The 15,774-nt window shown below is 35.0% G+C and overlaps 1 protein-coding gene across 2 annotated transcripts in view; it reads left to right on the forward strand.

Moving 5' to 3' along the window:
* kpna5 (karyopherin alpha 5 (importin alpha 6)) overlaps positions 1 to 9,956 on the forward strand; it is an 84,624-nt gene extending 74,668 nt beyond the window's left edge. For both annotated transcript variants that reach the window (XM_039747620.1, XM_039747619.1), the window contains exons 11-14: positions 298 to 423; positions 5,353 to 5,480; positions 5,630 to 5,808; positions 8,101 to 9,956. In XM_039747620.1, coding sequence (XP_039603554.1) covers positions 298 to 423; positions 5,353 to 5,480; positions 5,630 to 5,808; positions 8,101 to 8,288 — 621 coding nt within the window. In that variant the 3' untranslated portion in view covers positions 8,289 to 9,956. The remainder of the gene's footprint in view (positions 1 to 297; positions 424 to 5,352; positions 5,481 to 5,629; positions 5,809 to 8,100) is intronic.
* Positions 9,957 to 15,774: the final 5,818 nt, after the last annotated feature.

A 15,774-nucleotide genomic window follows, 5' to 3' on the forward strand; every position in this document is an offset into this window, starting at 1 on the left:
GAGTGAGCCTGATATGGCTGTGCGATATGTAAAAAGAGAATGGAAAAGGCAGGTGTCCTCTCCGGGCATGGAAACCACTCGGTAACATATATACATATATACATATATACATATATACATATATATATATATATATATATATATATATATATATATATATAGTTTTGTGCTTCATACATTATTAAGTCTTTCAAACAGATGTTTTACCTTTTAGATTATATAATTTAATTTTTATGTTCATGAGTTTTAACTTAGATGCTGCAAAGGATAACCCTAGTTTTTGATGTTTTCTTCTAGGTAATATTAAATTGTTCAGCGTTGCCATGTCTTCTGCATTTGCTTAGCAGTCCTAAAGAATCCATTAGGAAGGAAGCCTGTTGGACAGTTTCTAACATTACAGCTGGGAATAGAGCTCAGATTCAGGTATGCTCAAAAGGATTCCAAAATGAATATTATTTAGGTCTTGTATATTCAATATCCTAAAGAAATGAAATGCACCATATCATGGGGGCATAATAAAATGTGCTTCAAGTATCAGACAAAATAATAAATTGATTCATAGTGCTGAAAAATAATTTAAGCCAAATGAATTAAGTTTTTAACATGTTTTCAATGGGTTGCAGTGGGATTTTTCCCTATCACATGCTGAATATAGTGATACTTCAATCCACCTTTACACCCCCTGCTGATTGCATATTGTATGGAGTAATATTATTATACATTTTCTTTCATAATGTATCCATTTTATTCTTCATACAGTGAGTCTTTTTCTTTTGCATTTGGCAGGGGAAGTCCATAGCAGAACATCAAGGCTATGCTGCATTGTTTCTTTTTCATTTTATTGTTCAGCACAGCATTAGTTTTTCATAAATATTTTAAATTATTACCTACATAACCACTCATGATAAATCGCTTAAAAGAACACCATTTAACAAGAAGTCCAAGGAAAGCATATATCAGGGTAAAGTGTATCTTTTGCCAAATTCAGGACATTGGACCAACCTTGGCAACTAGAAAAACCTTACGACATTTAATAATATCCATGTTCCTTAATTAAAAAGAATGAAAAAAATTATCTGGAGCAGCAGCAGACTTATCAGGGAGATAGCGTATTTGCAGAGTATTATAGAGCTATTTATACCTTAATTGCACAATGTTTAAAAAAAAAAAAAAAACACAAAATCCTAAATATGACTAGTTCAGTGAAGTGAAACAAATGAATAACCTGAAGGAGAGCACTAGCCCTAGACAGACCAACCAACATAGATTGGGTCTTAGCAGAAAACAAAAGCAGAAAACAAAAGCAGGTACTGTATTTAATGTGAATCAATAAAATGTCCATAATTTGAGTATAGAATTCAATGTGTCCAAGTGGACCACAAAACAAACAAGAATTACTGAACGTAGGAATCAAGTTTTTAAAATAACTTAAGATTGGCCATCAGCAAGTCAGCTTTGAGTTGGGAAAAGTGATTCTTTAACAGTGTCTACTTAAATGGAATATTTAATTTCTCTATGTGATTAGGAAATTGAGGGAGGAAGATAGCCCAGAGGGGGCTGGGTGATCTCATGGTCTGGAACCTCTGCATTTTTTTTTTTTTTTCTCTCTCCAGCTTCCTGGAGGTTTTATTTATTTTTTTTTTTATTTATTTATTTTTTTTTCTCCCTGTCTTCCATGGCTATCGGACCTTACTCTTATTCTATGTTAATTAGTGTTGTCTTATTTTAATTCTTACTTTGTCTTTTTTTTTTCTCTTCATCATGTAAAGCACTTTGAGCTACATTATTTGTATGAAAATGTGCAAGATAAATAAATGTTGTTGTTGTTGTTGTAGAGAATAGTAATAAAAACACTGAAACCAATTGAATTTCTGGGACTGGGAAGTTAGCAGTCATAAACTACTAACTCGTAATCTTAAGATGGTTAGTAGTTAAGACTGGAAGCTAGTAGATGTCCTCTGTAAAAGAAATGATTGGTCCTATCCTAATAAATATAAGCCTGTATCTTGGGTAAGTTAATGTAGACAATTATTAAAGAAAAGATCTAGCAACACTTTTCAGAATCATTACAATTACATTCAAGGACTTGTGCAAAATTCAGACAGTCAGCTGTTGGCTGATGAAATGTTAAGTACACACAGGCTGTAAATTTGTTAAAATTGAATACACAATTAGGACATCTGAAACCTGACATTTTCCTTGTCCAGGCAATGTACTGAAGTAATTAAGAAATCTAATAGGTTAGTAGGTTATGTAGCATCTTGTTTTTAGTATAAGTCAAGACCAGTTGCTTTTCGGCTATACTATGTTCTAGTGATATCATATCTGTGATACTTTTTTACAGTGCTGATTTGCGTTATGATAAAGATAGAATAAACCTAGAGGAAGTCCAGAAGTGTGCAATTAGACTCCTAGGACTGCAGGGTAGTCAAGTGTATAAAGATTAAAGGGGTTAAATCTTTTCTGTTTAATGAAACAGAGGTTAGGAAAGCAAGATGATAGAAGCGTACACATTGTGAAGAGAATTAGTACAATGGAGTTACAGCTGTTACTTTAAAATGAGTTAAACAAGGGGACACAGATTGAGACTGGTTATGTGAGGAAAAACCTTTATGCAAAATTTACACACAGGGGAGTGTGGGTATGTGGAAAACATTTTAAAATATTGTAATAGGTAGTAATAAGTAGTGATTAAAATTTTAGGCTGATCAGCCTGTTCTTGTTTACATTTTTCGTATGGTGTACATTTGTGCAGATTTCCAACTATAGTACAGAGACTGAAAAATTAATGTATACGGTGGTCTAGATCTAATTATGCAATTTTCATTATGCTATAACTTATTAAGTATATTACATAGAAAATCACCCAAAAAAATCCCAGACCATTGAGAAGTGTGCGAACTGACGACATGAAGAATCGTCTTTGCGCAGAACTAGAATCATCCCTGCATAAATCAAAGTCATCCAGATGATCTGAATCTGCATAATTAGATCTGGACCACCCTGTATTATATACATGCATGAACACATGAAAGACTTTTCTTTTGATTTATGCCATGCTTGCTTGTAGTCTGTATAAAACCCAAAACCACTAGGTGGCAGCAATTGTCAAAATAGCTGTGAAACATTGCTTAATCATTAAAATAACAATGGTACAAATCTTTTAAAGCTGAATTGTTAAAACATTTAAACTTCAATTGGAATATACTTGTACTTCATAGATTTACATGGAAAATAGTAAAAACTGGAGTCCGGCAACTAAACAAAATTTCTTAATTTTAAGTCTTAATAAGCCTTAAATAGAGAAGAAAAAATATAAAAGTAAAACTTAGAAAAGAAGTTGGATTCCTGCGTTTTACTTTGTTGTTACCCCTAAAACCAAATTTATATTTGAAATATTATTTCTTATTGGTTTAGCTTCATCGTGTGCATATATTTAAAAGTCTGGAGACTGTATGCATATTTTGCCTTATGAGATGTGTCACTACATTATTTATGTGCTGTTTTATCAGTGAAGTACTGTATTTGTTAAACATGAGCAAATCGATCTGAACACTAGAATTATCAAAGGCTGATGCAGATTGCATGGAGAAAAAAAAATTCTTTTACATTTTTTTTTTACTTTGCATTTGTGAGGATTTTGAAATTAAGCATAAATTGGCCCAATAAGAGTGAGACTCTCATTGTTTTAAGTGTGCTTAAGTTTCATATGACAGTGCTTGCAGATTGTATGATTTTTATATCAAGATTTTCCTTCCTGTGACACAAAACAAAATGTGGTGGACAAATTCTAAATTTGTATGGTATTCTACTTGGATGTCAGCCTTGCAAACCTGTTACTGGTAGTCCAGCTTTTTATACGGGGTGGAGGGTTACCTGCAACTTTTTACATTTTTTTTTTTTTGGTAAAGATTTGTTGTGCATGAGTGCATAGCACTCTTCTACCACAATCTGAATGCACTCAATATATTTTTCCAGTATAGACAAAAATGAATTTCAATTCATTATTGATAATAATCTTGATTCTTAATTTAGACCCAACCAATTACCATTTAGTTTCTCTGTTAAAACCTTTATCAGTTAAACATTTAGGGTGTTTCTGAAGTGCAGTATAGCCTTCAAAGTGTCATACACCTTTAATTGACCACAGGCAGTAACCTCTGTATATGGCTTCATTAAACATTTTCACGCTTGGACCATGGCGCAGGTTGACATGTTAGTAAAGGTAAGGTTTAGGCATGAAAAGGTATGTTCATTCTCTGCAGTCTTTGGGGTTAACAGTAAGCTGCAGAATACCAGAGAGGAAGCTGTTGTGTTCTGATAGTAACCATATCACTTCATGGTGATTGCCTTTTTTTATTCCTCTCATGCCCTTTGTGACTTCATAAGATGTTCGTAATGTATGGTCCTTTGATTTCAAAGGTGCCTAACCCCTAACGCTGAAATGGTGAAAATTTGTGACAGGAGCATTGTTGGAACTAAGCCATCACAGTTGTTCAACAAGCTGCTAAATATTTCAGGTCATTTGTTCTTCAGTAGTAAGCCTTGTCAGTTGAAATGAGATACCTGCTGCATCGGTGCACGTTTGTTTCCAAGGTCTACATTTCATTAAATGACTCCACACTATATCGGCATTTTCTAGATCTTATAGGCTGATTAGTGTAGCAAATAGTCTTAATGATACTGTGCGTTCTCACCTTTTCAATCCTAGAGTTAGTTTTGTCAGATAAGTAAAGGATCACTTTTTTATATCTGGTTTCTTGATGTTCTCCGCATTCAGATCGGTATAGCTGTTACTGCAACTTTGCGGAATATCCTATATATTTAAACACATGAAAACAACATTTCCCGTGTATTGTTGTCATATTGCTGCATATAATTATGATTACTTTCACTTGTAACTGGTATTGAAACAGAGTGCCTTGTGCCGTTTATGACATACTACCTTATTCACAGTACAAACAACTAAAGAAGTCAAGTAGGTTTTATTGTCATCTCAGCCATATGCAATTAATATAGTACATAGTGAAACGAAACAACATTCCTCCAGGACCACAGTGCTATCTGGAACACAAAACTACAAAAAAAAACTACACATAACGTAAAGTGCATGTGTGCAAGCATGGAAGGGTGTTTTGATATATTGTTATTTAAATGTAATTAAAAAGTTAAAAAAGAAAAAAAGATTTCTCTGTAGCAATTTATTAATATGTTAAAAGAATTGGATTACTTTATTGTATTAAATCCCCATTACATGTCCTTACAAATTTTAGAAATGTTAACTCTGCGTTTTCTAATATTCAGACAGGGACAAGCAGTATCTGTATGTATAATTCTTTTATTTGTTTTTAGGCAGTTATTGATTCCAATATTTTTCCCCTCCTGATTGAGATTCTACAGAAGGCTGAATTTCGTACAAGGAAAGAAGCAGCATGGGCCATCACTAATGCCACTTCTGGTGGAACACCTGAACAGATAAAGTAAGCCTTAATGTTCTGCCTAAAGTAATACTGGTAATAAATGCTTGCACTTACTGGAAATGTATACTTTTCAAGTTGGGATTCTCTTATTTTATTTATTTATTTTTTTGTGAAAAACTTTTCACACTTCCTTTGTTTTTATTGTATAGGTATTTGGTATCATTGAATTGTATCAAGCCACTATGCGATCTTCTAACAGTGATGGATTCTAAAATAGTTCAGGTTGCTCTTAATGGACTGGAAAACATTTTGAGATTAGGAGAACAAGAAGCCAAACAAAATGGAACAGGCATCAATCCATATTGTGCCCTGATTGAAGAAGCATATGGTATGATGCAGTTTTGTGGTTTATGCATGATTTTATCCAATAGCTTGTTCCTAGAATTTTTTTTTGTACTGATTATTTTGAAAATTGAGATCTTGTGTATTGTATATTTTAGGAAAATGTTTAAGTAGGTTAGCAATTATCTGCAAATATATTTTGTATCTTCTAATTTAGTCAGTTTAGTGTTTAGTTTAGTGTTTCAGATTGTTAAATTGGGTGATTCAAAATATAGTGGAGTTCATGGAATTAGAATTGATTATTGTTGGAACACCTCAAGACTGTAGAACACCAGTTTTAAATCAGATTTGCAGACTTTCTTTTTCTGGAGTTTTCAAATTCTCACTCTTTTGCTTTGGCTTCCGTGCGTATCTGGGATGCTTCTCAAACTACAGCAGTCAAGGTACATGTAGAGTAAAATAAAACATATATATATAACACAGTTAAACTCTCAAACAGAGCATGAGTACAGTAATTGTTTAAAAAGAAAAAAACATTTTAAGGAAATATTCCTTTTCCTGTCTACAACAGAAGAGTTGTTTTAAAAAAAGAAGAAAATTTAGTATCACTTGAGAAGCTTCTACCAAAACATAAAACACTTTTCTTTCAACCTATAGTTAGATAAATTATCTATCTATCTATTGTAAATCTGGTCATTACCTGTGTGGAACAAAGTTAAATATTTCACTGCTTATCCTAGCAGCACAGAGTGCCAGACAAGAAACCAACTTGGGGCAAATTCAAACACAAATCCACCCTCACCCTTGTGCTAGGCCAATTTCAAGTTCATGTTTTTTATGGAAATAGTGTATTGATATTCTTGCTCTTTGACTTGGATTACTTGCTGATGATGATGCTAAACATGAACTTACCTTGAAACCTCAGGATTCTTCTTTTCCCAAAAAGTATATGAGAATTGAAACATGACTGTGGAAAGTAAACACTACCTCCTCAACATTTGTTCACTAACACCTGAGTGTGACACTTACATGTTGGACACTCTTTTCCAAAACCATGTGCATTATAACAGAGTTGGCCACCCCAAGCGGCTATACCAGCCTTTACTCTTTCCACACAGTTGTTTAGTGTGTCTGAGAAATTTTGGCCATTCAGCAAAGAGAGTACTGATGTTGGACAAAAAAAACCCTGACTCGCAATTGAGGTCAGGGCTTTGGCAGGCCACTCAAGCTCATCCATACCAAACTTGTCAAACTGTCTCCGTGGACTTGGTTTTGTGAGCAGGGGCACAGTTATGCTGGAACTGAAACAATATGCGCTTCCAAATTTATGGAAGACCCTTATGTAAGTCTTTTTATGCTGTATCATTAATACTAACATTCACTGGAACTAATAGGCCTATCCCAAACCATGAAAAACACCCCAGATTGTTATCCCTCATCCTTCACCAAACTTTACTATACGCAGTATATAGAGTGCTCCTGGCATCCGCCAAATCCAGATTCATCCAACAGATTGCCAGATGGTGAAACACGATTCATCACTCCAAAGAACATGTTTCCACTGCTCCAGAGTCCAGTGGCAACTTGCTTGACAACTCTCCACCTAACACTTGGCATTGTGCTAGCGATCTTATGTGTGTGCAGCTGCCAAGTCATGGAAACTCATTTTATGAAAATCCCAACATTAAAGTTTGGAACTCAGTTGTGAGTGATGTAACAGTAGATAGGCAAATTTTATGGTTATGCGTTTCAGCACTTGGTGGAGTCATCATGTGAGTTTGAGTGGTCTGCTACATCAAGGTGGTGCAACTGTTGCTCCTAAACACTTTCACTTTACAATAATAGCTCTTATAGTTCACCGGGGCCTGTGTAGACCAGCAGAAACGTCATGTACTGACTTGTGACATCCTGTGACAGTACCAAGTTTTAAAGTCACTGAGCTCTCCACTACAACCCATTTTACTACCAGTGTTTATCAATGGTGATTGCATGACTGTGTGTTTTATTTTATGCACCTGTTAATAGTGGGTACAACTGAATCAACTGAACTCAATAATTTGGAGAGGTGTCAATAAACCTTTGGCTATATAATGGAAATATTAATAAAATATTTTGAACCACCAATTTACCTTACCATCATGTCTTCTGTGATGTGAGAGGATGACTTAGGATTGAACTGCACATTCAACATGAACAGTGACCTTGTGTGGGGATGTAAACTCAGAACATCAGATCTGTAAGGTGATAGTGTAACCCTTCTTACAGGCACTCAAATGTGTTTTGTAATATAAGCATTTTAACTATTGTAAATGTTCTCTTTTTTTTTTTTCCTTTTTAGGTTTGGATAAAATTGAATTTCTTCAGAGCCATGAGAATCAAGAGATCTATCAGAAAGCTTTTGATTTAATTGAGCATTATTTTGGTGTAGAGGAGGAAGATTCAAGTATTGTTCCACAGGTGGATGAAAGTCAGCAACAATTTATCTTTCAGCAACAAGAGGCTCCAATGGAGGGATTTCAACTTTAATGGAACACACAGACACACACACACACACATCAAATCTCTAGATGGATTTTTTTTTCTCTGTTTTTTAAGTTATTTTTTTAAGGTGCTTGGTAACACTTTATGCAGCCAAAGCCTGACAGTCATACGTTCGAATTACCATAAAGCAGCTTATGCACTTATTGATAGAGAGGAGGAAAATATACTGCTGTATTAAGACTTTTTTGACTCCTTGTGACCCAATTTGTTTACTAGCATGAAGAAAAGAAATTTACATTTCATATTTTTAGTCTTTTATCGTCAAATCAACAGGCAAAAGTATACACTTTGAGTCTGAAACATGGACATGAATCTAAAATTATCCACTCATTAATCTACCTCTTTCTTGCATTAAGATTAGAAAAAAGAATTACGGAACAGTACACTTGTGTTACTTTAAAGTATCGGAATGTAAAAAAAATGAATATTGTGAATGATCTAGTTAAGAAATGTCATTTGATCACAGCAGGTACCTGGTTTGTCTTAACTTATGTGGCTGCTTGTATGATGGCTTACTATTGGTGTTAAGTTATGCAGATACACAGCTTTAACATAGTCTGTGAAATATATATTTTCTTCAGCCTCTTTCCTTCATTCCTCTGTTTTAACTCCTCTCTCTTTGTCTCTAGTCCTTTCTCTGCTGGAAATCTAATAAAAATTTTGGGTAGAAAATGTTAGGGCTATATTTGTTTGCCAAGGAGCCAGTATTCTACAAAGTAACACCACCAATCCCAAAACCCAAAATGAGACTGCACTTAAATTGTACAAAATGTAAAAAAAAACTAAATAAAAGATTTGTGGTTTGCACAGTACTTTGACCATGTAGTTAGTCTATTTACTGCCTTCATTGTATTGAAAGAATATTTAAAAGTTTTCTATTATTTCATACAATATACTAAATGTAGTAGTCATTTTGTAATCTGTTTTGGCTTTGGATTGTGGTTAAAAAGTGCAGTTACAGCACTGCTGAGTGTTAGAGGACACTACTATGATGCAGTTTTCTCTGTGCTGAAAGATTTACTGAAGATCAAGGTTTTTTTATTATTATTTCTATGAAAATTGAGGAATTTTTTGAATAATCAGTAATGGCTCTAAGGTTTGTAGGAATTTTTCTTCATATTTACATGAATGAATTTATTTAAATACAATATGCAGTGGCTTTTTTGGGTACTATTTCCTAAATTGCTGTGGGCCATGTGTTAAATATTTAGCCATTAACAGATTCTTTTTTTTATTGTTGAAGTCTATTTTGTCTTCCTTGTTTGTGAGTTTTTTTTTTTAAACTGGCAAGAGTATGCTGTTTAATTTGCCTAATCAGGACTTGGTCAAGCTTGTTTTGAGAAACTCCTATAATTTATATATGTGGCTTTTATTTATTTTTCCATGCAAGCGTTCTAATTCCATGGCCATTTTGTTTCCTTTTTCTTTTTTTTTTTTTTTTTTTTTTGTGTGAATATACTGTGAATGTTGTAAAGAGAGTCTGATTTACACACTACCATATCACTTTACAACTTGTTTTCATTTAAGTGAAATCATGTCTTTTACATTATCACAAATTCAAACCTCTATGTAATAAGAAAATTTACAAGCAGTATTGTTTACTAAGCCTTAGTGGCACCTTGATGTGTAAGTTCATCATGGTTATCTAAAAAGGAAAAAAAAAAAAACAGGCGGTGAAGTGGTGTGGTCTTTCTTTTGCATTTTTAATTTCATTTTACCATGCAAAATGAAACTTAGAAGTGCATGAGGTTATGCAATTGACCTTTTTTTTTTTTTTTTTTAAATCTGAAATGCGTTGTGTTTGCAACCATTTACTGTAGGTAAACTATTTTGGACAAATCTTTATTGTATTTTTCTTTTTAATAAACCATTGTATTTCTAGTACTACATTAATATTTTTGGGAATAGTTTGCAGAAACTGATTGCAGAGTTTTTTATGACAATGATTGTATTGAATTATAGCTACCTAAATGCCCACAATTTGTGTATAATTTATGCATGAATATGTGCTAAATATTTGAACAGGGAAAAGTACATTAACACAGCAGGCTGCTGATTATAGCTAAAGATGATCTAAGAAAATATTTCATAAATCATTTAATTTAAAGCACACATTTGGTGTTTCAAACTTTTTTTTACATTCTGTGTGGTGTGTGTAATGCTTATATACTTTGCTTAATTTGCTCTTAACTGCAGCAGTGATCAAGTCCCTTCAAAGAACTGCACAATTTCATTATGGTAACTAATTCAAAGGTGGCTAACTTTGAGGCTTATTTTAACAAATGTATTTTACAGTGCAGCTAAAACATGCCTGTCTTTATATAAAATCATAAAGAGGTGAGATAGAAATCTGGTATAACAGCTAAAATTACAGACTTAATTGGAATTCCTTTGGTTTCTTGTAAAACTTTTGTAATTTCAAAATGATTAATGCTCCATTTACCCACACATTCCATATTTTATTAAGTATGGAACAAAGTAAAGCATTTGCATTAACAGGTTGGAGGACTGTATAGGATACAGTTCATAAGGGTTTTGTAGCACAACATGTCTTTGTCACTGCAGGGGGAAAATGTAAATACTAAATGTAATTAGTAACATTAATTCAGAAATACTTTGCTAATGGCAAAGGTAATAATATTGGTAATAGTGTAAAGGAGCAACAGGGACCTCTCCTAGGACAAAGTAATAAATGGCACACTGATGTGTAAATTGCAAAAAGAAAAATTGTTGAATATGTAAAGAAAAGAAAAATGCTTACAGAATTTCAATATGTTGTCATATTGTTCAACATTTCTATTAAAAATTCATCACCTTTAACCCCTTGAATGTTTTTGATTGATCTTCTTTTAAACATGTGACATCACCTTACCAATGTGGTACAAATAGTATATGCAGTTTTTGGATCTGAGTAGTGTTCAGCGAAGCAGCTTTAACTTCTTCCTTTGTATCTTTTTACAAAATGACTTGGGCATATGTTACAGTTACCAATCACGATGCACATGAAGACCTGTTAGCCGAGTTATATCAAGCTGTATTTATGGCTTGTGCATGCCCAGTCACTATTCAGGGAGTGGATGTGTGGAGATGGTGCACTGCTACATATGCTTGGAGGTCCACATCAGTGTCACGTTGAGCTGTTCTAGAAACAGAACAATTATATAGGAAAACCAGGGCAGACTCCAAGCCCCCACTGCTACCAACCTTAACCCTCTTAGTCTATGTTTGTTTAATGTGAGTAGTGGCATCTTTTACATGTTCTACAACTCGATGATAACCAGTCCAATTTTCTACACTTTGCTTGGCTGGTAACATAACTTCAACTGAGGATCACCAAATTAAAAAGGCAAGGCTTAGTTATACACTCTTACCCAGTTGGAGGTAGCAAAAGATAAGAGAGTGAAGACAAAAGTGACACCTATTACAAACTATGCTGCACATCCTAACTCCAACACACATTGAGTACATTTAGCCTGTGAATTAATTCCATAGAAATGTATCAGGAAATGCTGTTTGGCCTCCTTCATACCTACAGCAATACGTCTTTTCAATTCCTAACTGGTTACTCCCTTGTGTGTTTGGGTCTGGAGTGGTGGTATTTCTTGAGCTTCTGTAAAAGCTAAATTTCCTCCTGAGACAAATCTTCATCTCTCTGTTCACTTTTAAAGTAACTTGTCACAAATGTTTCCAAGAGGCAGCTGGTTTTGTCCCCAGCCAGTTATTTGGAAATAAATGGGTTTATGAAACTGATGGTTCCATGACAGCTGCTGTTGCTACTCCTTTCCGGCATCATTATGGTTCCTTGAAATTTTCAAGAAGAGATGCCACATCATCGTCCTTAAACAGCAAGTATTCCCAATCAAGGTAAACCACTTCCTTAAATTTTTTTTCTTTGAATATACAGTACATATTAGCTTGTAGTTACAAAAGATAGACATAAAAGGTAAACATTTTAAACAGTTGGCCTGGCATTAACAATAGATGCAGAAATAGTTGACGTGAAGGCCAATGTTCTGGAGAAGGTTGAGGCTACAGTGAATGATTTTGACAGCCTTACAGTTCTTACAGTTTCATGGCTGTGGAAGAGGTTGCCCAAGTTATACTTGTCAAGAGTGGAAAACCATTGACTTGGACTCTTAAACCAAGCAGTGCCAGAGGCATTGTTTAAAATAGGGTACATGTCTGCTGTTTCAGTAGTGATTTGGAAGATCCGTAGGAGTAAGGCTATATGGCGGGGGTGTCGAACTCCAGTCCTGGTGGGCCACAGTGGCTGCAGATTTTCATTCTAATTATCTTATTTAGTGAGCCATTTTTGCTGCAGAATAACTTTTTTTTGGGGGCCTTAGTTTTAATTGATGTAACTCAAGAATCCTTAGATATTTCCTTAATGAGCAGCCAAACAATAATGAGGCACAAAACAAGCTACCACATGACCAGATAACCTGAAAATAAAGATAGGTGAAGGTCTCGGTCATGTTGGTCTGCTCAGGTAACCAAAACATCTTGATGGTGGTTCTAAAAAAACAGAAAATCAATAGCCTGCTGTGGCTCCTTTAGCGTTGTTAGAAGATATAGCAAATGGAAGAATTAGATGAGGGCATGTATTTAGAGATCATGCTGATTTCTTGTCCAATGACAACTGACTTCTAAGTCTATTTCAACAACATCATTTATTTATTTAGCATGTTTTCATGCAAAGTATGTAGCTCAAAGTGCTTTACAAGATAAAGAAAGAAAAAAAATCTGAAAAATAAAATTAGACAATACTAATTAACAAAGAATAAAGTAAGGTCTGATGGCCAGGTAGGACAGAAAAAACAAACAAAAAAAAAAACTCCAGAAGGCTGAAGGAAAAAAATCCCAATATCTGCAGGGGTTCCAAGGCCACGAGACCACCCAGACCCCACTGGGCATTCTACCCAACATAAATGATCTCAATCAGTCTTCATGGTATTCAGGCTTCACGTGGAGAATTAGATTTAAATTAAACAAATTTTGATTATCAAGAGCTGAACTGGTGCTGGCTTTACAAAGGCAGCCGTTGAGGAATTTTGCTCTACCTCCTCCTTTGCAAGTTCTGTCCACCCTCCTGGTTTTTAGCCACAGGAGTTGTTCAACATGAACTGGTTGACCGATGGGTATTTCTCTTGCATCACTGAGTCGTCCTATGCCAGCTGTATGAGCAGAGCAGTCGACTGCACACACATTACTATAAAGGCACCTTCAGAGAATGGATTGCTTATGTAAATAACTAACATTTCCACTCTAATGTACTGCTCTATGGTTCACAGAAAATGTGTCGCATTGTGCAGGCATGTAACGTGCTGCCTAAAGTGGTACACAATCATGGCTTGGCCATACCTGAAGAGATGTGTGCAGCATTTATTTTTTAACCAATTAATTTGTGATCAATATCACATAGTACAGCCCTTATATTCCTTAGTTCATTGGTCGCATCTCTTACAGCATGCACTCGCAATTTGTGACTTCAGAAATGTGTCTGTCAGCACACGGCCAGATGCTCACCTCAGCCACCGCCTGAATATCTGCTGGGCACAGGAGTCACCTTTTGTAATATTGTCTGTAACAGAATAAACTAATACTGCATCTGCTGCTTGATTGTTTGTTTTATTAAATGTGCAAATAATGGTAAGCAAAAACAAAAAAACTGTGGTGATGTTGGAGTCCCCCTCACCCACCAAAAATTGCAGCAGCTTGCTGCTCAAACAGCGTGAGCCGCAGAGTTCTGTTACCTCCTTCAGTAGTGTTGACACTTGAACAGTGGGGTGCAACTCCCTTTTTTGCATCAACTTTGATATCCAACCATTTCTTTTTCTTTTTTTTTTTATTTCCTGCACTGCAACTTTCTGAGTTTGAACTTTTGAGTTCCTCCACCATGCTGTACCACGCTATCAATTTACTTTTGTTGATTATACCACTGCTTAAGACACCAAATAGTCCTTTTTTTTTTTTTTCCTTGCCTCCATTTCGCTAAGTAGGACCTCCATTTCTCTTTGCCAGAATTATTCTTCATGTGCTTATGCCATTGTCTTTTAACACATCAGTGAATGGAAGGGGCTGTTTATATTGATTCGCATATTCAAATAGATGCAATTCTGGGAGGAGTCACAGTGGGGTTATCAGCACATGCATGTGTGTTAAAATTCACTTTGGGATTTATAAAGGGAAACGATGTAGAAGTTTGCTTATGCGCAGTTTAATGTGTTTGAATTTTTTTTGTGCATATGCACATTTCTAGATTCAGCCATATGTGAAGTTTTATATTTGAATTCTACACAAGGTGTTATACAGGAGGCCCCCTGGTTTGTTAAACTAAGCAGGGTGCCACTGTGATCCTCCACTGGAAAAGCTGTATATTTTATTTGTATTTTATGTTTGCATTGTGCTGACAAAATTCAAATTCATTGCAATGTATTATGCTTAAAAATCCATCTTTGTTTCACAACTTCAAAATGAACCACCACTTAAGATCTTGTAAGCATCTCTATGGATTTAAATCCAATGAACCTCTGGGGTTATACAACTGAAGTAATTTTTTGACAGCCTAGACTTCTGTTTTCTCTGTGTATTCAGTTTCAGACATCATTGGATGTCTGTCATATTTGACCGCTATGCATCCCTTCCTAGTTGTGTGTAATTCCTATCGCTACTTTTATAACTTTGGCAGCTTCGAGATGTTTTTCTGGCAAGTAAAAGACACCACAGTTGTGTTCTGTTTTTAAAACACTGGAATTTTCGAACATGAATGAGCAAACTATCAACAGAAGTTGACAACCATCAACAAAGTGGAGCTCTAAATCAGTTCTCAGCCTTTTTGGCCTTAATAACCAGATATGGTTAATTATTTTATTATTGTACTAGCATATTTTATGTGAATTGTTCAGCCACTGAAATTGCTTTTTTAAAAAATCAACTTGTGACCCAAAAATGGCAACTGTGTGATCAGAAACGCCTTCTCTAAATTGCAGTCTGTACAAGATTAGCCACGTCTCCTGAAAAAGTTGCAGGAGTTAATTGGGCTTCTTGATCTTCAATGACAATGTAATGCAATATAGCAGGTTTACTACTAAAGCAATATGTTTTTTGGGCTTAATTTTAGTTCTCTTGCCTGTTACCATTCAGAAACCTTAATTACCTTTTTTAGATTTTAGAAGCTTCATTTAAGTTTTTTAATTGTTACCTGTTTTCTTAATCGGACATCCTCTTTAATAAAACCCTTGTGTGCGTCCAGTGTCCGTGTGTGTGTGTGTCTTCTGGTAAAGTGCACATGCGCGGGGCCACACAGCACGTGTTCAGTCTCTTCCTGTGCATTCCCTGTGGAGGGAGAGACAGAGACACACACACACACACACACACACACAGGGGCACGTGTGCATTGTTGCAATGATACTTTCTTGGTTGTTTATTAAATTACAGATTTTTCAAATGTTCATTTTTTCCCCTGTGCTTA

Source organism: Polypterus senegalus, chromosome 3 (assembly GCF_016835505.1).
Source record: "Polypterus senegalus isolate Bchr_013 chromosome 3, ASM1683550v1, whole genome shotgun sequence".
Taxonomy (NCBI): Eukaryota; Metazoa; Chordata; class Cladistia; order Polypteriformes; family Polypteridae; genus Polypterus; species Polypterus senegalus.